The sequence below is a fragment of the Pseudophryne corroboree genome, chromosome 6 (genome assembly GCF_028390025.1).
Source record: "Pseudophryne corroboree isolate aPseCor3 chromosome 6, aPseCor3.hap2, whole genome shotgun sequence".
Classification (NCBI taxonomy): Eukaryota; Metazoa; Chordata; class Amphibia; order Anura; family Myobatrachidae; genus Pseudophryne; species Pseudophryne corroboree.
In genome coordinates this window covers 360,577,182-360,604,099 of record NC_086449.1, presented here as the reverse complement: position 1 = coordinate 360,604,099, position 26,918 = coordinate 360,577,182, and the positions used below count along the sequence as shown (strand labels likewise).

At 45.6% G+C, this 26,918-nt stretch overlaps 1 protein-coding gene across 1 annotated transcript in view; it reads left to right on the top strand.

Moving 5' to 3' along the window:
- The window catches only part of LOC134935282 (protein tyrosine phosphatase domain-containing protein 1-like), a 64,165-nt gene that overhangs the window by 8,829 nt on the left and 28,418 nt on the right, over nucleotides 1-26,918 (top strand). The window contains exons 3-7 of the mRNA XM_063930442.1: nucleotides 3,198-3,316; nucleotides 4,188-4,325; nucleotides 5,075-5,622; nucleotides 5,804-5,920; nucleotides 14,302-14,424. Coding sequence (XP_063786512.1) covers nucleotides 3,198-3,316; nucleotides 4,188-4,325; nucleotides 5,075-5,622; nucleotides 5,804-5,920; nucleotides 14,302-14,424 — 1,045 coding nt within the window. The remainder of the gene's footprint in view (nucleotides 1-3,197; nucleotides 3,317-4,187; nucleotides 4,326-5,074; nucleotides 5,623-5,803; nucleotides 5,921-14,301; nucleotides 14,425-26,918) is intronic.

Here is a 26,918-nt window from a genome sequence, read left to right as displayed (position 1 = left end):
AAAATAGTGATTTCTCCTGTGGTCCCCCTTATTGTGTATCTTACTGCAGCCCACATACAGTGTCCTACTATGGGGACTGGGAAGCTTAATGTATGTATGTAACATAGCAGCCTGCATTTGGCATACAGTCCATAGGCAGCAGCCTGCATATGGAACATATAGCAGCCTGCATCCGGCATACATAGCAGCCTCCGTCTGGTACACATACTGTAGCTTGCATAACAGCCTGAATATGGCATATATAGCAGCCTGCATTTGGCGTACACAGCAGCCTGCATTTGGCTTACATAGCAGCCTGCATTTGATAACAGCCTGCATCTGGTATACATAGTAGCTGGCATCTGCCTGCATCTGGCGTACATAGCAGCCTGCATTTGGCACACACAGCAGCCTGCATTTGGCTTACATAGCAGCCTGCATTTGGCATACATAGAGCCTGCATTTGGCATACATAGAGCCTGCATTTCACATACATGGAGCCTTTATCTGGTATACATAAAGCCTGCATTTGGCATACATAGAGCCTGCATTTGGCATTCATAGTGCCTGCATTTGGCATACACAGCTGCCTGCATTTGGCATACATAGAGCCTGCATTTGGCATACATAGCAGCCTGCATTTGGTATACATAGAGCCTGCATTTCACATACATGGAGCCTTTATCTGGTATACACAGGGCCAGCCTTAGGCATAGGCAAACTAGGCAAATGCCTAGGGCATTTGGTATGCTTAGGGGCACCAGCAGCTTCTGCTGATTAAAATGATATACGGCATGCCTATATTCTGTGTGTATTCCTGGAAATCACTGTAATGTAGCATTTCGTATGCAGATACAGCCGCAGTCGCACACAGAATATAGGCATGCTGCATATCATTTTAATCTGCAGAAGCTGCTTGTGCATCTTAGCCACATAATAATGCAAATAAGATGCCTGTCTCCCTGCACAGCGGCAGCCGGAGGCAGGAGCTCAGTACTGAGCTCCGGCTTTCGGCGGTGTCACTGTGCGCCGTGCGCTATGGGAGAGACGTCAGTCATGATGTCTCTCTCATAGTGCTGACTGAGGAGCGGACGCCCAGGGAGGAGGAGGACTGCAGCGTCCTGGAAGCGGGAACGGGGCTCGGAAAATTTGTTTTTTTCTTCCTTAATGCAGCGGGGGCATCTACTGGGGGCAAACTATGGGGGACATTACTACTGGGGGGCGACAAAAAGGGGCATTACTACTGGGGGGGGCATTATAACTGTGGGGCATCACTACTGAGGGGTAATCTATTGGGGTCAGCTGCTGGGGGACATTTTTTACTGGAGGCCATCTACTGGGGGCATTACTACAGGGGGGTCATCTATTGGGGCAAACTCGTAGGGGGCATTTTTACTGGGGGGCATCTACTGGGGGCATTACTACTGGGGGTCATCTATTGGGGCAGCTACTGGGGGACATTTTTACTGGGGGCCATCTACTGGGGCATTATTACTGGGGGGCTTCTACTGGGGGCATTACTACTGGGGAGTCATATATTGGGGGCAAACTCCTAGGGGGCATTACTACTGGGGGCAAACTACTGGAGGACATTATTACTGGGGGACATCTCCAGGGGGCAAACTGCCGGGGGACATTATTACTGGAGGGCATCTACTGGGGGCAAACTACTGGGGGACATTATTACTGGGGGGCATCTACTGGGGGCAAACTGCTGGGGGACATTATTACTGGGTGGCATCTACTGGGGGCAAACTACTGGGGGACTATTACTGGGGGCCAACTACAAAGGTGCTAACTACTGGCAGCGTAACTACAGGGGCATTACTACTGGTGGCTTAACTACAGGGGCATTACTACTTGGGGGCTAAACTACAGGGGGTCCAAACTACTGGGGGCTTAACTACAGGGGCCAAACTACTGGGGGATAACTACTGAAGGCTAAGCTACAAGGGGGCATAACTAGAGGGGCTAAACTACAATGGGGCAAACTACAGGGGGGCATTACTACTGGTGGCTAAACTACTGGGGGCATTACCACTGGGAGTCTAAACTAAAGGGGAAGGGTAAACTACTGGGGTCATAACTGCAGGGGAATTACCACTGGGGGCATAATGACTGGGGGCATTACTACAGGCAACATTACTACTGGGGGCAATACGGGCATTGCAAAAGGGGCACCACTACTATGGGGTCTATATAAGGGGCACTACCAGTACAGTGGACATTGCATAATGGGGGTAATTCCAAGTTGATCGCAGCAGGAAATTTTTTAGCAGTTGGGCAAAACCATGTGCACCGCAGGGGGGGCAGATGTAACATGTGCAGAGAGAGTTAGATTTGGATGGGGTGTGTTCAATCTGCAATCTAATTTGCAGTGTAAAAATAAAGCAACCAGTATTTACCCTGCACAGAAACAAAATAACCCACCCAAATCTAACTCTTTCTGCACATGTTATATCTGCCTCCACTGCAGTGCACATGGTTTTGCCCAACTGCTAAAAAAAATCCTGCTGCGATCAACTTGGAATTACCCCCAATGAGCGCTACAACTGTGGGCATTGTATAAGAAGCGCCACCTCACATGCACCGAAGCCGCACGCAAATGTACTTGCCCCTTCCATGGTGCCCCCCCCATCATTTTCTTCTGGATCCGCCCCTGGCACCAGCCAAAATCTTGCCTAGGGCATCATATTGGTTAGGGCCGGCTCTGGGAATACATAAAGCCTGCATTTGGCATACATAGAGCCTGCATTTGGCATTCATAGTGCCTGCATTTGGCATACACAGCTGCCTGCATTTGGCATACATAGAGCCTGCATTTGGCATACATAGCAGCCTGCATTCGGTATACATAGAGCCTGCATTTGGCATACATAGCAGCCTGCATTCGGTATACATAGATCCTGCATTTGGCATATATAGAGCCTGCATTTGGCATACATAGCAGCCTGCATTGGTATACATAGCAGAATTTCTCCGGAGCATTACACATAGTGAAGGCTGTTTAAAATATCACTTTGGGTTTTTGATGAATGCTGCAAGGTTGGTGTTCTATGGTAGATTTAAGTAATAAAATAATAATTACTCTATTACTGCAATACAGTATGTTAATTACTGTTGTTAGCAAATGATGTGGTTGCCCAGCACATGTTGGAACGTCATACTGATTCATACACTAAAATGTACAAATAAACTATGCTTTGTGTACATGACAGATACGGAATACGCTCTGTGGTCAATGCACAGCTTCCTTGGGAACATGGTCACTGTGGAGACTCACTTGATCCTCAAAGCGGCTTTTCTTACAGACCCCAGGACGTTATGGACTCTGGCAGTGAGTGTATCTTTTGTATACTGTATCTTGTGTAAGATGCGACTGACCTTTGTCTTACTGTAGTGCTCTTTGTGGCTTAATGGTATTTATTTTGTACAAACACCTTGGCATTGTAGGTACATTGTCAGTAAATGAGTGTGTGTACAACTTAATGTGTGTGAATGTTTAAGAATCTTTCTGCAAGATGGATTTGTTTATGCATTTCTTTGCTGTTGTGTTATTGTTAGTGGTATTGCATTAATGTGCATGTGTTTCAGCACCCTCTTTCTTATTAGGACATAGGGGGTCATTCTGACCTGATCGCATACTGCCGTTTATCGCAGCGCAGCGATCAGGTCAGAAGTGCACTTGCGCAGGTGCCGCAGTGCGCCGGAGCATGGCAGAGCCGACGGCTGTCGTTGTCTAGTGGTCGCCTCTGCCTGATTGACAGGCAGAGGCAGTCGCTGGGTGGGAGGGAGCGGAGCGGCACGGCGGCATTTGCCCGCCGTTTTGTGGGCACGGTCTGGTCAATGCAGGTGTGGCCGGACCGTGCCGGGGGGCGGGCCGCAGTGGCTGTGTGACGTCACACGCAGCTGCTGCGACCTGGGCAGCGATAAGTAGCTACCGGCCAGCACGCAAAAGCTGCGCTGGCCGGGAGCTACTCCTGAAGTGCAAAAGCATCGCCGCTGTACGTTGCTTTTGTACTTCTGCGGTGGGGGGAAGGGCCTGACAAGCGGGGTGGACTAGCTCTGTGCTGGGCGTCCCCCTGCATGTCAGTGTGCCTGATCGTATATGCCCATTGCCCATTAATTCTTTGTATTTACATGAGCTGTTTTAAATGTCAATATTTCCTCTTCACTGTATTGTATCAATGTTACTTTGTCCCTCACAGTCTCCTTCTATAATTTTGGTCTTCCTGATTTTGGGGTAGTCCCAGTGCTTCGAATTTTGGATGCAGTGAAAGTCATTGCATTTGCTCTGCAAGAAGGGAGAATAGCCATACACTGCCATGCAGGTCTCGGACGCACAGGTAACAATGATAACTCAATTAATATAAAACACTGTCCTTCTGCAGTGCTGTTATGTACTGACTGTAGTTGCAGAACTTCCCATGTATTCTATTCACAGAGATCACTGATAGTCAGTACAGAGAATGAGCCAAGTAAAATGACCATTTCTTATAACACAGAGGCCATCATTGCAACCTCTCATTGCTGGAGGAGTTCACATTTGTATTTTGCTTTACAAATAGTACCATGGAGTGCAGAGTCCATAAATTCACTTTATACATATATATATATATATATATATATATATATATATATATACAACTTAAATGTCTTATAGTATACACAAGTACAGTTTCAAATTACAGAGATGATTATCTTGACTCTGTCAGGACTGTATGGTTTGTATTTTCTTTTTATGTTTCTCCAAACCACCAACTTATGTCAAATGTCAATGTTCTGTATGGCATGGTTTTTCTCAATTAAAAAAAATAATATAAAAATTATAATAATAAATAATTATATATATATATATATATATATATATATATATATATATATATATCCCACAGAGTTGCACAGTATACAGAAAATATCCAAGGTGAAGAATAATTGTGCTAATATTCCTGTTAAAAGCTGTCTGGCTGTGTTGATCTTTCCTAATTCATGCAACTTGATACAGTTTATTAGGTGCAGGGTTTCCTGGTCTTTCTCAGAAGCTTCTAATATTTGGTGTTCCATAGTCTATTTTAATTCCCCTCTCTTTTTTCAGGGGTACTTATTGCATGTTACCTGATCTACTCATGCCGTGTTAGTGCTGCAGATGCTATACATTTTGTGCGTCTTCGTCGCCCTGGATCTATACAGACAGGAGCCCAGGTGTCTCTGGTGTGTGATTTTGCACTGTTCCTAAATTCACAATGGCCAGTTTTTCCAAGTGCACCTCCTGGCTACCCTGCCTTTACATTAGATCAGTATCTGTTCCGTCAACGACACCTCCTTCATGGTCAGGAGGCTCGGAGCTTACGCCACCTTCCTAAGCCTGTGGCAGTGATATGTCGGAGACTGGCACAATTGGCAGGGGGTAGGAGAAGAAGAGGATCATGGATGGAACTGGAAAGAGAGGCTGCACATAGACTCCTGCACCAGATCATTGTTAGAGCTGCAAATGACCGTCAGTATAAGAAGATGCCCTCACCGACTTGCGAGAGTGAAGACAATGAACAAGAATGGAAACAAAAGAAGAGGAGGGGGATCTTCCAGAGTCAGATCAGCTGTGACACTGGAATTCTGCAGCTACTGCTCACTGGGGACACATCAGTAAGTGACTAGAGTAACTAGTAACTACTGTATCAGTGATAGTATAGAGACAGATCATGGTATCACATGTCTGTAGAAGTGTATGAATCAGTGTGTGTTTTGCTTCATTTAGCAGTAAGTTCAGTTTACTTTTGTCTTGTTAAAATACTGCATATAGATTGTAAATTACTAATTTCCTCAGGTAGACACGGTGAGCAATGGGTTGTGTCAACTTGATCTTGTTAAAACGACAATACCAACAGCAGAGCCAAATGACCCTGAAGAAACCCAGAGCAAAGTGGACAGCAATGCCCCAAATGTGAGTCGTACATATACTTACAGTATATATGAGGATAGCTTATTGTATTTATATGAAGACTGGCAAAGAAAAACTGTACACATACAGCATGATGGAGAGATCCAATCAGTTTACTAGCTGTCGGGATCCCGGCAATCAGGAGACAGACGTCGGAATCCCAACACCTGCTGATAAACCAAGAGCTGGAACCACGTCATCGGTATTCTCACTCAGTTGGTGGATCCAAGCTGAGCAAGCCACCGGGCCCGATGCGTGGCGAGCGTAGGGAGCCGGTGAGGGGACTCGCTGACGGGATTCCAGCAGACAGTATGCCGCTGTCCGTCTGCTGGGATATAAGGAGAAAGTGAAAAAAAAAGACTCTTTTTGCTGGGGCATTCCTTTTAAAAATTAAATTATTGCAATATTATTTTATTGATACGGAATATTTGGATATGGGATACTCAACCTGTATACATAAAAAATTGATGTTTCTTCCATTTACCAAAACACAAGTACTCTGAAGAAGCATCACAAATATCACAAATACAAAATGTTATATAGTGAATGTTGGTGGTCATTCCGAGTTGTTCGCTCATTGCCGATTTTCGCAACGGAGCAATTAAGGCAAAAATGTGCATGCGCATGGTACGCAGTGCGCATGCGCTAAGTATTTTAGCACAAAACTTAGTAGATTTACTCACGTCCGAATTAAGATTTTCCATCGGTGATCAGAGTGTGATTGACAGGAAGTGGGTGCTTCAGGGCGGAAACTGACCGTTTTCTGGGAGTGTGCGGAAAAACGCAGGCGTGCCAGGATAAAACGCAGGAGTGGCTGGAGAAACGGGGGAGTGGCTGGCCGAACGCAAGGCGTCAAACCAGGAACGAAACGGGCTGAGCTGATCGCAGTGTAGGAGTAAGTCTCGTGCTACTCAGAAACTGCTAAGAATTATTTAATCGCAATTCTGCTACTCTTTCGTTCGCTATTCTGCTAAGCTAAGATACACTCCCAGAGGGCGGCGGCCTAGCGTGTGCAATGCTGCTAAAAGTAGCTAGCGAGCGAACAACTCGGAATGAGGGCCGTTGAGCAAAAGGTGTACACATACCAAATCATAGGTCAAATAATGCACATAACATTGCTATGTCATAGTGATAGCAGTATGCACAGTTTAAAAGAGTAACAGTGCAAATGGTGTTAAGAAAATGCAAAGTGTGTTACAGCCAGTAACATAGTTATTGAGGTTGAAAAGAGGCAAAATGCTCATCGGGTTCAACCTGTATTCTGTATTAAGCCGAGTTCATTATAATTCTCCCTGTTGAAATAATGTTTTATGTCTAGTTAACCACTATCAATCATGTTCCTTCCAGATTATCAATGTCCATATTTTAAATGCTATAACCTTGGATATCTTTTTCAGTCAGAAATTTATCCAATCCATTTTTAAATGCATATACAGAGTCCGCCATTACCACCTTCTCTGGCAGGGAATTACAAATCCTTATTGCCCTAACAATGAAGAACCCTTTCCTACATTGTGTATGACATTTTCTTTCCTCTATCCTCAGCGAGTGACCTCGTGTCCTATACAGAGTTCTTTTAATAAACAATTCCTCTGATAATTCTTTGTAATGTCCCTTTACATATATGAAGATATTAATAATGTCTCCTCTTAGATGCCTCTTTTCCAGTGTATACATATTCAACCTAATAAGCCTTTTCTCATACTCCAGTCCCTCTAGCCCTTTAATCAATTTAGTAGCACGCCTTTGAACCCTTTCGAGTTCACAGATATCTTTTTTATAATGTGGTGCCCAAAATTGAACACAATATTCCAGGTGCGGACGTACCAATGATTGGTACAGTGGCAGGATTACACTCTCATCCCTTGTCTCAATTCCCCGTTTTATTCATGCTAGCACCTGACTTGCCTTCTTTGCTGCACTTTGACATTGTCATTGTTATTAAGCTTATTATCAATGAGTACCCCCAAATCTTTTTCCAATACTGTTACCCCTAGATGTTCCCCATTTAATATGTAGGTTGCAAGTTTGTTTTTAGTTCCGAAATGCATAACTTTGCATTTTTATATATTGAACCTCATTCTCCATTTAGGTGCCCAGATTTCAAGTTTGGATAAGTCATTCTGTAGAGACTTCACATCTATTTCTGAATTAGTTACCCTACACAGCTTAGTATCATCTGCAAAGATTGAAATAGTGCTTTTCAGGCCTATTTCTAGGCCATTGATAAATATGTTGAACAGTAGTGGCCCAAGTACGGACCCTTGTGGTATACCACTGACTACTGGTGCCCAGCTGGAGGACATCCCATTGAACACTACTCGCTGTGCCCTGTTATCCAGCCAGTTACTTATCCATATACAAATAGTTTTTCCTAGGCAAAGCTTCTTTAATTTGATGATCAGTCTCCTGTGAGGCACTGTATCGATGGCTTTTGCAAAATCTAGGTAGACCACATCCACTGCTTTTTCCTGGTCGAGATTGTCGCTCGCTTCCTCATAGAAGCTAACTAAGTTAGTTTGACGTGATCTGTCTCTCACAAACCCATGCTGATTCTTGCTAATAATCTTAGCGGTATGCAGATACTCTTGTATGCTATCCCTTAAAATTCCTTCCAATATTTTCCCCACTATATATGTCAAACTAACTGGTCTGTAGTTACCTGGATAATGTTTAGATCCCTTTTTAAATAATGGTACTACCTCGGCTATACGCCAATCCATCGGTACCATGCTTGATCTAATTGAACTATTGAAAATCAAGTATAGGTTCTTGATAGTTGTGACCCAAGCTCCATAAGAACCCTCGGGTGAAATCCATCTGGGCCAGGTGATTTATTAATCTTAATATTGCTTAGTCCCTCCTGGACTATTACTTCACTTAAACAAGTATCTAGCCATGAATCATTGCTGTCACTATCGTTATGCACTACTCCCACCGTCGGTTCTTCTCTGGTGAACACTGCTGAAAAAAAATTGTTCAGTATTTCCGCTTTTGTTTCTCCATCATTTATCAATACTCCAAATTCATCTTTTATTGATCCTACGTTCTCCTTTTTTAACCTTTTACTGTTTATGTATTTAAAAAACTTTTTAGGATTGGTTTTGCTCTCCATAGCGATTTGCTTTTCGTTATCAATTTTAGCTGCTCTTATTGCTTTTTTGCATCTTTTATTGTTGCATTCCTTGTAGTACTGGAATAACTCCTCCTTTCCATTAGATTTAAATGCTTTGAAAGCACGATTCTTTTTATCCATTTCATCCTTGACCTTCTTAGTAAGCCACATCGGTTTGAGTTTGGTACTCCTGCGCTTGCTGCCCATGGGAATGATTGCTGCCCAGTGTTATAAGATATTTTCAGTGGTGGATGTTAATTAATTAATTTATTTATTTATTTGAATATGAAATCCTGGCGCAGCATTTAAATTGAAAAATAAAGAAAAGAAAAAAGGAAAAAGAAAGCATGTAGGAATATATCAGACTGAATGAATTAAATTAAATCACATTTATTCATCACAAATGATTAAAAATCTATAAAAGCACAATGGATCGTATCTAAAAACTGTTTCCAGTATCAATCCCTCTAATTAGATGGATAAACACTTGTCCACAAAGTCACAGCCTAATCGGCTTCAAGTGTCCTGAGACCTGATTTCCTTTGCCGCAAGGGCTTTCCGGTATTTTTAACCGTGCTGGTTTTAAAAGTGGTGTGCTTATAAAGTCACACTATGGTCTCATTAAGTGCTTATATGAACCGTGTATGCTGACACAGGTAGTTCCTGATCGCAGTATGCGTTGTTGATATACCTTTTATCCTCCGCTCCGTCTGCCGGATCTCCGTCTCTGTCCGGGCCGGTTTCGCGGAGGAGCTGCACCAAGTGGACGTAATCACCCGAGCAACGCTGACTGCACACACCTCGCTCACACCCCCGGAAGCCGCGGTCCGCGAAACCGGAAGCTGAAATGGTGCGTTCCAAAGCCCACGAGCAGTGCAGAGCGGAGAAGCACTGCGGCTCTGGGAGGCGGCGGCCGGCTAACAACTGAGGAGGGGGCCCGGACAGAGACGGAGATCCGGCAGACGGAGCGGAGGATAAAAGGTATATCAACAACGCATACTGCGATCAGGAACTACCTGTGTCAGCATACACTAATCCAAATAGGGTGTATAAGGTCTTGCTGTTTTGGTTCATATAAGCACTTAATGAGACCATAGTGTGACTTTATAAGCACACCACTTTTAAAACTAGCACGGTTAAAAATACCGGAAAGCCCTTGCGGCAAAGGAAATCAGGTCTCAGGACACTTGAAGCCGATTAGGCTGTGACTTTGTGGACAAGTGTTTATCCATCTAATTAGAGGGATTGATACTGGAAACAGTTTTTAGATACGATCCATTGTGCTTTTATAGATTTTTAATTATTTGTGATGAATAAATGTGATTTAATTTAATTCATTCAGTCTGATATATTCCTACATGCTTTCTTTTTCCTTTTTTCTTTTCTTTATTTTTCAATTTAAATGCTGCGCCAGGATTTCATATTCTAATCTATAACCAGTAAGGGTACCGGTTTATTCTACGGCTGCAAATTTTAAATCTTAAATTTTTTAATTTTAAGGAGTTTGCGCAGATATTATCTTCTTTACTAATTTATTTATTTATTAACAGTTTCTATGTTAATCACTTTATATATGGCTGTATTTGTTGGTTATGTACAAGGAACAATAAACATAGGCCCTCATTCTGAGTTGATCGCACATAGCAACTTTTTGCTGCTCATGCGATCAACTTGACGCCGCCTATGGGGGAGTGTATTTTAGCATAGCAGGGCTGCGATCGCTTGTGCAGCCCTGCTATGCTAAACTTTCCTGCAAAACAAGACCAGGGTCAGACTTACTTACCCTGTGCAACGGATCCAGCAACGAAGGTCCCGGGATTGACGTCAGACATCCGCCCTCCAAACGCCTGGACACGCCTGCGTTCGCCTCACCACACCTGGAAAACGGTCAGTTGACGCCCAGGAACGCCTCCCACTGTCAGTCTAATTTTTGCGATTGCCACTGCGATCACTTTTTTCCTCTGGCGGCATCGCTGCCCGGCGACAGCTGTCACCGGGCAATGACGCACGTGCGCAATGCATCTGCCGCACATGCGCAGTTCCGACCCATTCGTACCACTGTGACAAACTGCAGCGTGCGAAAGGGTCGGAACGACCCCTATAGAGTGAACCAGATAATTTAACGAAATTATTAAAAGGCAAAGATATTAAGCTAAATGGGATACCTAGTCATAGGTGCTCAATGTCAATAAGAAGGTTCAATATATAAGGTACCCAAAGTTTTTATTTTTTATGTATACCAATAAAATAATATTTTAATAAAATCATGATTTAAAAAGAGTGCCCCAGCAAAAGAGTATTCTTACCGTATACCACGGGTGGGAAACTCCACATTCTCTCCACCACCAGCAGCTGGTGGCATGGCGCCAGGGGGAGCCGGAAGGAGGAAGCCGGGCAGCATCTGAGTGTCCTGTGGACGCTCAGCGCTGATCCCTCAATCCCCGGGATTGGACCTTCCAATCCCGGGGATTGAATCCCGGAAGTTTTTGGCCCTAAATCCCGGGATCCCTCCAATCCCGATCCCGGGATTGGCCTCTCTAGATCAGACTTGTCAAACTCAAAATCTCAACTGGGATGAAAAATCAAGGTCTAAAGGGGCCTACAGACGGTCCATTATTTCTTCCAATATGGACTATACAGTCCGTGGGGGTCATTATGACCTGATCGCACGCTGCAGTTTTTCGCAATGGTGCGATCAGGTCTGAACTGAGCATGCGCCACGACAACAATGCACAGGTGCGCCGCTGCCCGGCGACAGGAAATGCCGGGCAGCGTGGGACCTTACGAAGAAAGCGATCGCAGCGGCGATCACAAGGTGATTGACAGCAAGAAGGCGTTTCTGGGTGGCAACTGACCGTTTTCTGGGAGTGCCGTGGAAAACGCAGGCATGTCCAGGCGTTTGCAGGGCGGGTGTCTGATGTCAATTCCGGGACCTGACAGGCTGAAGTGATCGCAGTGAATGAGCAAGTTCAGAGCTACTCAGAAACTGCACTAAAACTTTTTGCACAAGCGATTGCACACTTGCTATGCTAAAATACACTACCCCATAGGCGGCGACTATCTGATCGCAAAAAACTGCTATCGTGCGATCAACTCAGAATGACCCCCCATATCGGAAGAAAATATAGTGCATATCGCACTGTGTGTATAGAGCTTGCGATGACGATGCGCGGTCCCGCGGGATCAGCATAGTAAGGAAAAATAGACTGTGCAGGCAGCGCAACATTGACTATATCAGTGGTGCCAGGCTCCGGCCACATCGAATAGTCAATGTTGGGCATTTCCTGCATTGCGTCGTGTGTACCCGGCATAAAGGTGTGTACACACGGTGAGCTAAATCTGTAAGATTTTGACTAGATAGACTGTGCAGGCAAGTCAGTCTTGACTATCTAGTGTACTATCTAGTAGAAAGTATAGTCAAAATTGGCACTTAGTCAAAATTGTACATGACAAAATCTAAAGTGCAGATAGTCAAATTCTGTAATATCTGTGCTATCTGGGCTCAGGGGGAGTTCAAGGGAAATCTCATAGTCAAAATCGAACATAGCAGGGATCTCACCGTGTGTACACACCTTAAGTCTTGTGTGGGCCACAAGAAAAAAAGTATTATATGCAATTTTGAAAGGTTCATTAGAAAAACCAAAAATAAAGTATAATTAAAGAGATGTCAAGTATAGGGAAGAAAATAATAGTGTGAGCTTGGAGCCGTGTTATTCCCCCTCATACATCACTGTGCGGTCCCCTCTCCTGAGTAATACATACATATCAGTGTGAGCTGGAAGCCGTGTTATTCCCCCTCATATATCACTGTGCGGTCCTCTCTCCTCTACCAATGTGAGCTAGGAGCTGTGTTATTCCCCCTCATATATCACTGAGTTGTATCCTGTATATTACATATCAGTGTGAGCTAGTAAAATGTGTCACTTCCAGCCCCCCTCTGTCCCCTCAGTCCAGCCACATACCCCCTCTTGCTCTTTGTGTCCCTTCCAACCACAAGCCCTCTGTGCCTCCTGTGTTTATTCAGCCCCCTCCAATGTATCGTCTTTGGTGAGAAATGTTTTTTATATCCAGTTTCCAGAAGAATCCTCCTGCAATTAGGCCATTTGGGTACACAGGGCAGTTGGGCACACACACACATACAGGGCGTGACTACTTCAGGTATGCGGCAGGGAGCAGAGCTTTGTAAAGGCAACTGGGCATGCACAGCCGCTCCCCTCATGGACATTTCTGCATCTCTTTCACTATCTTCTTGTAATTGTTCAGAACGTTGAATCATTGCTGCCTGATTTGGTCAACAGTAACTCATCCGGCAGTGCTGCATTCCATTGCTTTCAAACTAAATCTGGGCTGCAAAAGGATGCATTGTGGGCCAGATCTACAGTATCATGGTAAATACACACTAAAGGCCCGTACACACTGGTTGATATATCGGCCGTTCTCTTGAACGGCCGATATATCGCGGGACCGTCGGCCAGTGTGTACGGCAGATATGTCTGTGAACTCCGTCGTTTACAGACGTATCGCGTCGGCCGCGCAGCACAGCCGACGGCCAATATATCTACCGATATATTGGCGCGTCGCTGTGTGTGTACGGGGCGGTCGGCCGACCGCCCGTACACATGCTGCGGCGGCCGGTGGTGATTGACAGCTGAACTGGGCGGGCGTGTGTACACGCCCGCCCAGTTCATGACGTCAGTCCCCGACGGATCGGGCAGTGTGTATGCACAGCACACTGCCCGATCCGTCCATAGATATATCTGCAGATCAATTGATCTGCAGATATATCTATTAGTGTGTACCCACTTTAAGGGGGACATGTACTAAGCAGTGCTAAAAGTGGAGAAGTGAGCCAGTGGAGAAATTTCCCATGGCAACCAATCAGCTGCTCAGTACAATTGTATAGTATGCAAATTAGAAATGTTATGTCAATGCTGATTGGTTGCCATGGGCAACTTCTCCAGTGGCTCACTTCTCCACTTTTATCACTGCTTAGTACTTGTCCCCGTAAATACTTTCTGAAGGACTGTTGGCTTGAAAAAAAGGTAAACATTAGCACAAATTCATTCATGCTTATTGCAGTGTGTGTGTGTGTGTGTGTGTGTGTGTGTGTGTGTGTGTGTATGTGTGATACTTAAATACATTAGCTCTATGATCCTGCATAAACTTTTATATGTTTTTGTGTTTACTGTGGTGTTGTAATATAAATTGTTACTGTGTTGCATGTTTTATGCCATGTGTTAGTGACTAAAAATGTGTTTGCTATTTACAGCGAGATAATTCTGCAGAGCCATGCCAGCCCAATACTCCACATAATGTTTTGTGCATTGCAGAAGCCATGGCTGAATTGGAGGCTCCAGACCCAGTTATCCAGCAGAGTGTGCAGAATCTACAGGTCAGAGAATTGATTTAATAGACTGATACGCATGCACTCATCTCTCCTATTCTTAAAAAACCTACACTTGATCCAAACACTCTCTCCAACTACCAACCCATCTCTCTCCTCCCTTTTGCCTCCAAAATGTTAGGTTCCTGGTGCTCAGAACAAGGGAGATGTTATGAAGTGAGTCCAGAGCACCAGGACGTAATACTGGATTTGGTGAAATGGAACGGGAATAGCCCCTGGCACCCTACCTCCGTTGTTTTACCCGTGTTGTCAATTCACGCTTGCAGGACTATGGTTTCTTGTGCCCATGGCAGCCGCGTTTGAAGGGCGGATTAGGTCTGCCCAACTCCGATGCCCCCTCAGGTCTTAAAGAGAGACAAAGCGTGAACTGAGACAGGGTAATAACAAGGGGCCCTCTAACTGAAACAACCAAAGCCAGGGGCTACTAACTAGGCTAAAACTAAATGTATGTGCGGCTTGCCGCCAAAGGAAAAGAACAACAAAGGAAATGCTGACCGCACGCCGACACATTACTTTTGTGTACCGGCGGTGACAGCATAAGCAGAACCCTCTGCAAAACACCAGTGACAGATACAACCAAGGAATACAGCGGCCTAGGCCGACAGACGCGGCAAAGCCGCTACTCACGGAACCGGTACAAATACTGGCAAACGGACAGGAACCCCCAATGCTGCCGACACAGACTCTCAGAACTGGAGGACAGGCAGAATCCCAAACGACAGACCGGTGGACACCAAGAAGCCAGAAACTCGACCAGGCATAGGCAAAGCCACAGGACTTCTGGACAGGAACGCTTCACGGCAGGACACGGGATCAGACACAGGAATCGACACAGGGACTGACACAGGAATCAACACAGGAAGCAGCTAGACAGACACTGCTAGACAGGAGCTCAGGAACTGGCAGGAACAAGCTCAGAACTCAAGCACTCTGGAAGACTGGAAACCTAGAAATATCACCAGCGTCTGTGAATTGCACTCAGCCAGCATATAACAGAGAGGCCTAATTAATTATGTCGTGCAGCTGCCCCATTGCATGACTCCAAACTGACAAGATGCAATTAGCAGACAGGTGAGACCAACCACATGGAAACAGACTCACCACTGACAGCAAACAAATATCTTCTAAACCAGAGCAAAAGGAAATCCTGGCCTGCAAGAGAACTATAAACATAAAATAGGAATGAACCACTACCTGTGGTTCATAATAGTATCCTCTCCTTAAGGGTGAGCTCCGAGCACCCCATGACACCCACGGGGAACATAAACAGAAGTATAACATAAAATACATGACCAAAATGAAACATAGGAATGAGCCACAGCCGTGGCTCATAACATTACCCCCCCCCCTTGAGGAGGGGTCAAAGGACCCCAAAATTCAGACTATCCAAAACAAGGGATACAAAAAAAAACCTGACACACTGGTCTAACAGACAAGAAAACAGAAACAAGCTGTAACAACAGCTTGTAACAGTACCCTCCCCTTGACAGGGGCCACTGGACACAAGACAAGGAGGGGGAAAAAAAATCTTTTTTTTTTATCAAGGCAAGAGTCAAAAATTATTTGTTTTTCTTCTTCTTCTTCTTCTTTTTACAAAGCTCTTTAGGTCTGACCAAGGTAATTCCCCAAACATTGTCTGAACTGATGGTACCACCCAGCAAGGCTGCGTTCAAATCAGAAATGGGTTTCTTACCCTTGGGAACTGAACTTTCAGGCAAAGTACTCCTATTAGAAGAAGAAGACAGAAAAGCACATCCTGCAGTCAAAACAACGGGCTGAGACTCTTGTGCCGAGTTTACAGTATTTGGTGGACTCTCAGCAGACAAGACGGGTGACTTAGAGGAACCTGAACCAATTTCTTTGGAACCATATCTTTTAATAACTGCATCACTGAATGCTGGGGGATCCTGAAGAATGGGATCTTCAGCTTTCATTAGGCTGGTCACCCACTCAAAAGGCTCTCCTCTAAAGGAATATATCAGATAGAGCACTAAGTTCTCTGAAGTGATGCCCAGAAATGGTCTAGACAACATAATGATGTAATAGTGTTTGTAAAGCGCCAGAAATTGGACTAAGTCCCCATCAAAGATTATGGATGTTGAGATATCAACAGAGTCAGGACCTGTTTCCTTCCCATCTGACTGACTAGAGTGCTTTGCTAGAACCTGGTCACTATTGACCTTACTCGAGGCTGAGACTCTCTGAACCCCACCTGGGGCAGTGACTTTCTGAACCCCACCCGGGGCAGTAACTTTCTGAACCCCACCCGGGGCAGTAACTTTCTGAACCCCACCCGGGGCAGTAACTTTCTGAACCCCACCCGGGGCAGTAACTTTCTGAACCCCACCCGGGGTAGTGACTTTCTGAACCCCACCCGGGGCAGTGACCTTCGGGAACCCCGCTGGGGTCAGCACCTCGGATTCTTTTACTGGGACCGAGCCGTCGGCCTCCCCCACTGGGACCGTGCCATCGGCCTCCCTCACTGGGACCGAGCCATCGGCTTCCCTCACTGGGACTGAGCCATTGGCCTCCCTCTCTGAGTCGATAATTATTGAAACTTCTCCCGGGACTATGACTTCCGGGACTTTTGCTGAAGCTATAACCTTCAGAACCTCCACAAATGCTATGCCTCTTAAGTTCTTTCCTGGGGAAGCGACCTCTAGACCCTTTTTTGAGGCTGCGTCTCTCGAGACCCCACTTGGGGATATTACTTCAAAGATCCCTTCTGGGGTTTTACTTCTCGAGTTCCCTTCTAGAACTATGGTTTCAGATCCCCTTTCTGGGGTTGCGCTTTTCAAGTCCCTACCTGGGGTAACAGCTTCAGAGACCCCTTCTGGTAAGGACACCTGAGCTATAAAATTTGACATCCCTCTATAACCTAGAGCATCGGGTACCGCTCCAGCACTCTGGGCATCGGGTACCGCTCCAGCACTCTGGGCATCGGGTACCGCTCCAGCACTCTGGGCATCGGGTACCGCTCCAGCACTCTGGGCATCAAGAACCGCTCCAGCACTCTGGGCATCGGGTACCGCTCCAGGATCCTGGGCAACGGGCACCACTCCAGGACCCTGGGCAACGGGCACCACTCCAGGACCCTGGGCAACGGGCACCACTCCAGGACCCTGGGCAATGGGCACCACTCCAGGACCCTGGGCATTGGGCACCACTCCAGGACCCTGGGCATCGGGCACCACTCCAGGACCCTGGGCATCGGGCACCACTCCAGGACCCTGGGCATCGGGCACCACTCCAGGACCCTGGGCATCGGGCACCACTCCAGGACCCTGGGCATCGGGCACCACTCCAGGACCCTGGGTATCGGGCACCACTCCAGGGGTGTGCAACTCTGCTTGAACAGGAAAATCAAGAGAGGAGAGAAACATTCTTTTTTGATTCCTGAATCTATAATGGGGCTCCCTTGCCCAAGGACCCCAATTATAGGACAGAGAGCTTTTTAGTGTGGGTTGTGTGACAAGTACCTCTGCCACAGTAGAGACAGGAGTAGGTCTTGTATCCTGACTCAGCTTGGCCAGAGGGCAAGACTTGTCACCACACTTTGGCTTGCGCAACTCACAGGTCTGCAGATAGTGGCCTAAACCCCCACAATATAGGCATAAGTTTAAGTTTCTGCGACGCAGACGCTCCTCTTCTGAGAGCCTGGGCTACAGAAAACTTTTAAACCTTTTCTCTTCAATTAAACCAGAGGATTCTCTTGTCACCATACTGTGAACAAGAGTCTCTTTAGAGATAGATGTACTCTCAACGACTTCTGGCAAGATGAGCAAGATTTTAGTCAGAAGGTTTTGCAGTTGCTTTAAGGATTGCTGCAAAACTTCTAGTCGCTCAGGTCTCAAAGCACTGAAAGCAGAGTTCAGGGCTGAGAGAGATGCCTGCAGGGCTTGCCTAGTAGACATAGGAGGATTTAAAACTAGACAAAACAAGGCAAGACTAGACAAGGCAAGACTAGACAAGGCAAGACTAGACAATGCAAGACTAGACAAGGCAAGACTGAGTTTTTAAACTAGACAAAACATGACTGGATTTTTTTTTTTTAAATACCGGATTGGATTCTGCACTCTGAGTTCTAGACAGGACTGGATTTCTAAACACCGGACTGGATTCTGCACACTGAATTCTAGACAGGACTGGATTCTAAACACCGGACTGGGTTCTGCACACTGAATTCTAGACAGGACTGGATTCTAAACACCGGACTGGATTCTAGACTAGACACTGGACTGGGCCAAAAAAGAAAAAAGTTTTATTTCTTTTTTGTGGTATGGCTGGTGATAATGTTAGGTTCCTGGTGCTCAGAACAAGGGAGATGTTATGAAGTGAGTCCAGAGCACCAGGACGTAATACTGGATTTGGTGAAATGGAACAGGAATAGCCCCTGGCACCCTACCTCCGTTGTTTTACCCGTGTTGTCAATTCACGCTTGCAGGACTATGGTTTCTTGGGCCCATGGCAGCCGCGTTTGAAGGGCGGAAAAGGTCTGCCCAACTCCGATGCCCCCTCAGGTCTTAAAGAGAGACAAAGCGTGAACTGAGACAGGGTAATAATAAGGGGCCCTCTAACTGAAACAACCAAAGCCAGGGTCTACTAACTAGGCTAAAACTAAATGTATGTGCGGCTTGCCGCCAAAGGAAAAGAACAACAAAGGAAATGCTGACCACACGCCGACACAATACTTTTGTGTACCGGCGGTGACAGCATAAGCAGAACCCTCTGCAAAACACCAGTGACAGATATAACCAAGGAATACAGCGGCCTAGGCCGACGGACGCGGCAAAGCCGCTACTCACGGAACCGGTACAAATACTGGCAAACGGACAGGAACCCCCAATGCTGCCGACACAGACTCTCAGAACTGGAGGACAGGCAGAATCCCAAACGACAGACCGGTGGACCCCAAGAAGCCAGAAACTCGACCAGGCATAGGCAAAGCCACAGGACTTCTGGACAGGAACGCTTCACGGCAGGACACGGGATCAGACACAGGAATCGTCACAGGGACTGACACAGGAATCAACACAGGAAGCAGCTAGACAGACACTGCTAGACAGGAGCTCAGGAACTGGCAGGAACAAGCTCAGAACTCAAGCACTCTGGAAGACTGGAAACCTAGAAATATCACCAGCGTCTGTGAATTGCACTCAGCCAGCATATAACAGAGAGGCCTAATTAATTATGTCGTGCAGCTGCCCCATTGCATGACTCCAAACTGACAAGATGCAATTAGCAGACAGGTGAGACCAACCACATGGAAACAGGCTGCAATTACACAAACTCACCACTGACAGCAAACAAATATCTTCTAAACCAGAGCAAAAGGAAATCCTGGCCTGCAAGAGAACTATAAACATAAAATAGGAATGAACCACTACCTGTGGTTCATAACAGTATCCTCTCCTTAAGGGTGAGCTCCGAGCACCCCATAACACCCACGGGGAACATAAGCAGAAGTATAACATAAAATACATGACCAAAATGAAACATAGGAATGAGCCACAGCCGTGGCTCATAACACAAACTCCTTGAGCGTATTGTCTACAACCGCCTTACTTCCTTTCTTTCCTCACAGTCACTGCTTGACCCATTCCAGTCTGGCTTCCGTCCTCTCCACTCCACTGAAACTGCCCTTACAAAAGTATGCAATGACCTCCATGCTGCTAAATCTAAGGGACACTACTCTATACTTATTCTACTTGATCTCTCTGCTGCTTTTGACACTGTGGACCATCCTCTCCTACTGCAAATTCTTCACTCCATTGGTCTGCGTGACACTGCCCTCTCTTGGCTGTCCTCCTACCTTTCTGACCGTTCTTTCTCTGTCTCCTCTCATGACTCCACCTCCCCCTCACTTCCACTAACTGTAGGGATACCCCAAGGTTCTGTCCTTGATCCTCTTCTCTTCTCTCTCTATACGTCCTCACTAGGTAAGCTCATTAGTTCTTTTGGTTTCCAATATCATCTCTATGCTGATGACACCCAAATCTATATTTCCTCTCCAGACCTCTCCCCTGCTCTCCTCACTCGTATCTCCAACTGTCTCTCTGCTACCTCTTCCTGTATGTCCCAGCGCTTTCTTAGACTTAACATGTCTAAGACAGAGCTGATCATCTTTCCTCCCTCCCGCATAACCTCTCCTCCTACAATCTCATTATCTATTGATGGCACTACTATCTCCTCTAGCCCCCAAGTGCGCTGTCTTGGAGTAATCCTTGACTCCTCCCTCTCCTTCAAACCCCACATTCAGCACCTCTCACAAACCTGCCATTTTCATCTAAAAAATATTTCCAGGATCAGACCCTTTCTGACCCAGGATGCTACTAAGACTCTTATCCACTCACTGGTCATCTCCAGACTGGACTACTGTAATCTGCTCCTGACTGGCATTCCTGACAAATACCTCTCTCCACTCCAATCTATCCTCAATGCTGCTGCCCGGCTTGTCTTCCTCACCAAACGCACTACGTCCACCTCTCCTCTCTTACTAGACCTTCGCTGGCTCCCCTTCCCTTTCAGAATCCATTTCAAGCTTCTCACAGTCGCTTACAAAGCCCTCACCCACTCCTCTCCCATCTACATCTCTGACCTTATCTCCCTTTACACTCCCACCCGTCCTCTTCGCTCTGCTAATGCACGCCGACTCTCCTGCCTACGGATTACTTCCTCCCACTCCTACCTCCAAGATTTTTCATGTGCTGCACCACTTCTTTGGAATTCCCTACCTCTCCCCCTCAGACTCTCCACCTCTCTACAAAACTTCAAACGATCTCTCAAGACCCACTTCTTCACCAAACCCAGCCAAATCTCATCCTAACCCTCTGTTCTACGCTCTCTATGTACCCCATCTGTGTCACCCCTGTCTGTCTACCCCTCCCCTTTAGAATGTAAGCTCTCACGAGCAGGGCCCCCTTCCCTCATATGCTTACCCTTTCTTACTTTAATAATCTTCAACTGCACCACATCCAGCAGTGTTCTGCCACCTGATACTTATTCCAGTGTCATCTGCTGATGTAACTATGTTTATTTACCCTGTACTTGTCCTATACTGTTGTCAAAGTCAGAAAAATATCACGCTACACATTGCCATATTTGCACCTCATGCGTGTCCCGCTGCGTGTGCATGAGCTCTCCCGTGCGTGCGCATACTCGCTGTTGCGTGCACCCGCAGGCGCACGGTATGCGCATTTACGGTAGAGTTTGTATGCGTCTAGCGTGCGACTCAATCGTAACATATTTTAACCATATAATGTATTTTGTAGATTATGGTCCCTTTGATAGAATCTGAAAGTTTAGTTAATGTAGCATGTTCATAGACAAAGAGATACCTCTTTGTTTTTTTTTTTTTTTCAAATTGTTTTTATTATAATCTCATACCATACAGAGTAGATATATAGCATTTCGAGACATCGAATGGAATATATAGTTGGCATTGTACAACATAATATGCGCTATATATAAGCCTCTAGACAAAAGACAGGAAGTTACAGATTATTCAGTCTCATATAAAACCTGGTAGAGATCCAAACCTATTTTCAAACTTTTCTCTACATAAAACCTTCGTACCCTTCCAAGAAAGGTAACTTATGTATAACTAAGGATATCAGGGAATTGAGAACGTGCTTTAGTTCTCCAAGTGTCGCAGACTATAGATGAAAAGAGGTGGTTTAAACATCGGTTCTCCGCCAGTATGGACAGAGTATTTCGAATTCCCTAAACATATACATAATATCTAGAACATAAGAAAATAAACTAACATGTAATGCCTACTATGGGACACGGGCCGTTGATCCATCCACAGAGCAATCTTCCCATATCGAGGGTCCATATTTCTAGTCAACCCGGTAGACTATTGAAAATAGAACGGAGCGGAGGAGGGGTCCGGAAAAAGGAGAGGAGAGAGGGCAAATCAGATGTTCAAGGGGTTAGGTTGGGCTAATGTGTGGAGGAGGTACCATGAGGTAGATTGAAAGCATTTATCAATGGCTTGTTTAGTGTGTAGGGGGAGTGTCAAAATGTATGTGTCCCAGCATTGGAACAGGGCAGGGGTGAGCCTCTCCTTATGGATAGAGGCCTCCAGCCAGTCCATGGTGAATAGAAAAAATAATCTAGAGGTCACCATCGAAAGATTAGGAGGTATGTTGTGGATCCATTGTTGTAGGATTGCCTTCCTGCCAGCCGCAGACAATATCATAAGTAGTTTTTTGTTAGACCTGGGGATGTCTGGCTGGTCGGTCAAACATCCAAACAATGCCCAAGAAACAGTGCAACTAAAGGATATGCCTAAGGAGGTGGTTCCATAATGATGTACCTCATGCCAAAACCGTGACACCAGAGCACAGTCCCAGAAACAATGGAAGAGGTCGGCCCCCTCCATTGAGCATTTAGTGCATTTGCTGTCTTCTGAGATGCCCATCAAATATCGGCGTTTAGGTGAGATGTATGCCCTATGGAGCATTTTATAGGCCATCTCTTGATAGGAGCTTGCAGGGATAAGTTTTAGGGTGAGTTGAAAGTGATTTAGGAGGGATTCAGGGGTTACCGTTGAAATGTGGGAGGACCATTGGGACAGCTCTGGAAGGTCCGTGTCAGGGATGAGTTCATGACGAATACGAGTATAAATGGTTGATATAGAGTAGCATGTTGATTGGAGTAATGTATCTAGAGAGTTAAGAAAATCATTCCCTGTCAATCTCGAGAGTACATTTTTAAGATAATGTATTGCCTGGAAGTAGGCAAACTCGTTGTGAGGGGGCAGGCCATATTTTTCTTGTGCCTCCGCGAAAGACAGCGGGACACGGGAGGGATTAAGCAAGTTGCGTAGGTTGCGGATACCAAGAGAGTGCCAGGCAATGAAGGGTTGTAGAGCCTCTCCTTCCTGAAACTCCAGGTTGCCTATAAGGGGCATCGAGAGTGAGCACAAGTGCTGAAGTTTGAGAGATTTCCTCGCCATTTGCCACGCCTGTATTATGGGGAGTAGTAATGAATTAGTGGTGATATGTAGCGCCAACTTGGAGGGTTTGGCATGAAGAAGATAACTAAGGGATAAGGGGGCGCAGAGTTGAGAGTCTAGGTTGGAGTCCGTGTAGTAATTATTGTCTCCAAGCCAGTCCATAGCAATGCGGAGGAGGCACGCAAGATTGTATTGTTTAACATCAGGTAGGTTGATTCCTCCCCTATATACCGTCTGGGACAATTTTTTCATGCTAATCCTTGGACGTTTGCCAGCCCAGATGTATCTGGAGATAGAGGTATTCAGAGAAGATATATCCGACTTGGATAATAGAAGGGGGGTCATCTGTAGGACATAGAGGAGTTTTGGGAAGCTGGCCATCTTAAATAGGTTACATCTCCCTAGCATGGTAAGGGGGAGGGATTGCCAGAGACCAAGTTCGGTTCTAATCTTATGGAGGACCGGGGTGATATTAAGCCTATACAGGTGGCAGGGGTGGGTAGGGAGTGCAACGCCTAGATAGGTAATATGTGTATTCGCCCATTTAAAGGGAAAAGTGGTCCCCCAACCCAATCTCGCCTGTCCGTATATGGCTAGTGCCTCCGACTTATTGTAATTAATGGAAAACCCTGCAAAAGAGGAGAAACGGTCAATCACAGCAATCAGCTGTGGGATCGTACGGTGAGGGTCTGACATAAAAAGGAGGAGGTCATCTGCGAATGCCACCACCCGTAATTCCTGTGTACCCACCTCGATGCCCCCATAGTTTGGGTGTAGCAGAATGTGGCGTATAAGAGGTTCTAATACCAGATCAAAAAGGAGGGGGGATAAGGGGCATCCTTGTCTAGTGCCTCTTTCCAACGTGAAGGGTGGAGATGCCACATTGTTGACTAAGACCTGTGCCACTGGGTTATTGTACAAGGTCTGTACTAAGTTGCAAAACGCTGTGCCGAATCCCTGGTGGGCAAGTACTCGGGATAGGATCCCTCTTTGTTTGATACGAAGGGTCAGACAGGGGTTATACAGTGGTGTTTAGTATCCATCGGAAGAGTATTTAATTAGCAATATTCCGGTGTTGGTTTGAAGCGGATTAATCGCTCGTGCGAATAGTTATGGACATAAGAAGTTTATGAACATTTACTGTATTTGCACTTTATTACCCATGCGGCGGGAAACCCAGTTTCCCACCCACCTGAGCAGTTAGGAATAGTCACAGCCCACCTGTATGAATCAACCTATGACCTTTTGTTATAATGCGAAGACGAATTCCTGTGTCCAATGAACAATAAGAATGTAGGGACCATTGTACTGTATTGTGTGTAGTGTATAAAAGGACAAGCCGATCTGGGTCAGCTTTCTATTCTCTTCAACGGTTCTCATCACTGATAATCGGGAGCTGGATATCCAGAAGGCGCATGCGATTGTTTCCCTTTGTGCGTAAGTTTCTCTGCAATCATATTGTCTTTATTGTTATAAGCCGTTCTCTCTCTCTCTCTCTCTCTCTCTCTCCTTCCCCTTTAGAAGTAATTGTATCTTTATTGTATTTTATGTGTAGTTACTTGGTTAGGTATTTTATGTTATCTTGGTAGTGTATAACTTGTATTGTATTATTCTTTTGCAATTGAACGTTCATTCATTTCCTTAAAAGGCGTTAGACCCTTAGACCGGTATTTGAGTGTTTATTATATTGCAGAGGGTAATAGGAGTGTCTCTATCGCTCAAACAGCTTTAGTGTAAACAAGGTTAAGCAGCGTTATATCGCTACAGTGTTTCAGTACAAGGTCTACAATATAAGAATATCCTTTCTGTGTGTTACATTCAAGGTCTTCTGATTGTTATCTTGTGAGCGTCTGCGCCGCTCGTGATCTCCTCGTGGTCTCGAGCGTCCGCTACGCTGATAGCGTAGCATTACGGTAGTCGCTCACCTATAGTGTGCCCGATACCAACAGCGTATTCTCGCGAGCGTTTGTGTCGCTCGAGCGGCTCGCTCCCGATACAGCGTCCGCTACGCTAAGAGCGTACCCTTACGGTAGCTCGTGCGCCAATTGCGTACTGTGTCTCTTAACCTCTTTATAGTGTGTTATATAGGATAAATATTAGGCTTTATCAATTGGCGGCTCGTTCGTCCTTCACATATCTGCACTAGGTAATTTCAGCAGACATTGTCGGTCAGCAAAGGGCGGGAGGTAATATTCCTCGTAGTGCTGACCAAGATAAGCGTCTGCTTCGCTTAGTAAAGGGTGCTGAAGGAATCCGGAACCGGAGGTAAGAACAATACGCTGGTGTCTTTTAAAACTGTTTTTTTTCCCTGTTCTGTCTTGCGTGCGCACGCACGCATATATCTGCATTTCTTTTCATTCGTGTATTTTCACATATCACTCTCCTGTTTGCCATTTCACAATTGATAACGTGCTAAGAAAGATTTGTTGCTATTAGTAGTTAAAGAGTAAAAGTAATACATTAAGGGGTAATTTGTAAAGCACGCACACAGCTTTGCCTCAGATACAAGGAAAGACCTGTGTGGTGCTCGGTAGATGATTACAATTAAAGATCATCTACATTGATAAAACGTGTTAATTGTATTTCTGTGGACATATCTGGCTGGCATACACGTGTTTCTAACAAAAGGGTGAGACTAGTGTACGCAACACAAAGGCCGACGCACGTAGCGTATATTATGCAACGGAGCGTCCGGGTACGCCCACATAATTTAAATCACACGATAGTATTATTTTTAACAGGCGAAAAGGAGGCAACGCGATAAATAGCGCAAGTCAATTTTAGTGTCCAAAATTTTAAGCTAATAGATCCTTCTCCAAGTTGCGACTCATCTGGTCTAGACTGTTTACTGAATGAAAGGAATTTCTGCGCAGAAATAAAAATTAAAGTGTACATGTGGTGAGTGTTTGTATATATAAGTTTTTACAATTTTTGGGTTGAACCACAAGAAGTCGAGTTCTCGTGAGGTACATACATGTAAGTGACGTGCATGGTGGCTGGGGAGGCATCCCTTGTTAAACATAAATTTGAGCATTATAGTATAGCAGACCAGGAGGTCTACTGTAGCACAGACCAGGAGGTCTAGGTACAGCAGACTAAGAAGTCCGCTATAGAGAAAAGTAGCACAACACCAGGAAGGGTTGGTGCAGAACCCATATAGGCCATTGAAGCTCAGGCAGAAGGAATTCGCAGCCATAATTTTCGATTCCACTGGTCGCTCCGCACATAAGATTAGTTGCTTATGTGCAGAACGATTGTACCGCACGTAATTGTGTGCATTAGTTAGTAACCTGACCAGTACCATTTGCGTACGAAAGGGGTCATAAACGCTATTTGTACACTCTAACGTGATTTGTGTAATTTTTTTTTATTTTAAGGGAGGTTCGCTGGTCACTCGGGAACTATCCAACAACCGATACTTGCTGGGGACTGGTAGGTCCAACACGCCCCAGTGAGTAAAGGTTCATAGGGGCCCTAAGTTGGGTACAGCAGCTCTGAATCAGTGATTGCAGTACTGGCC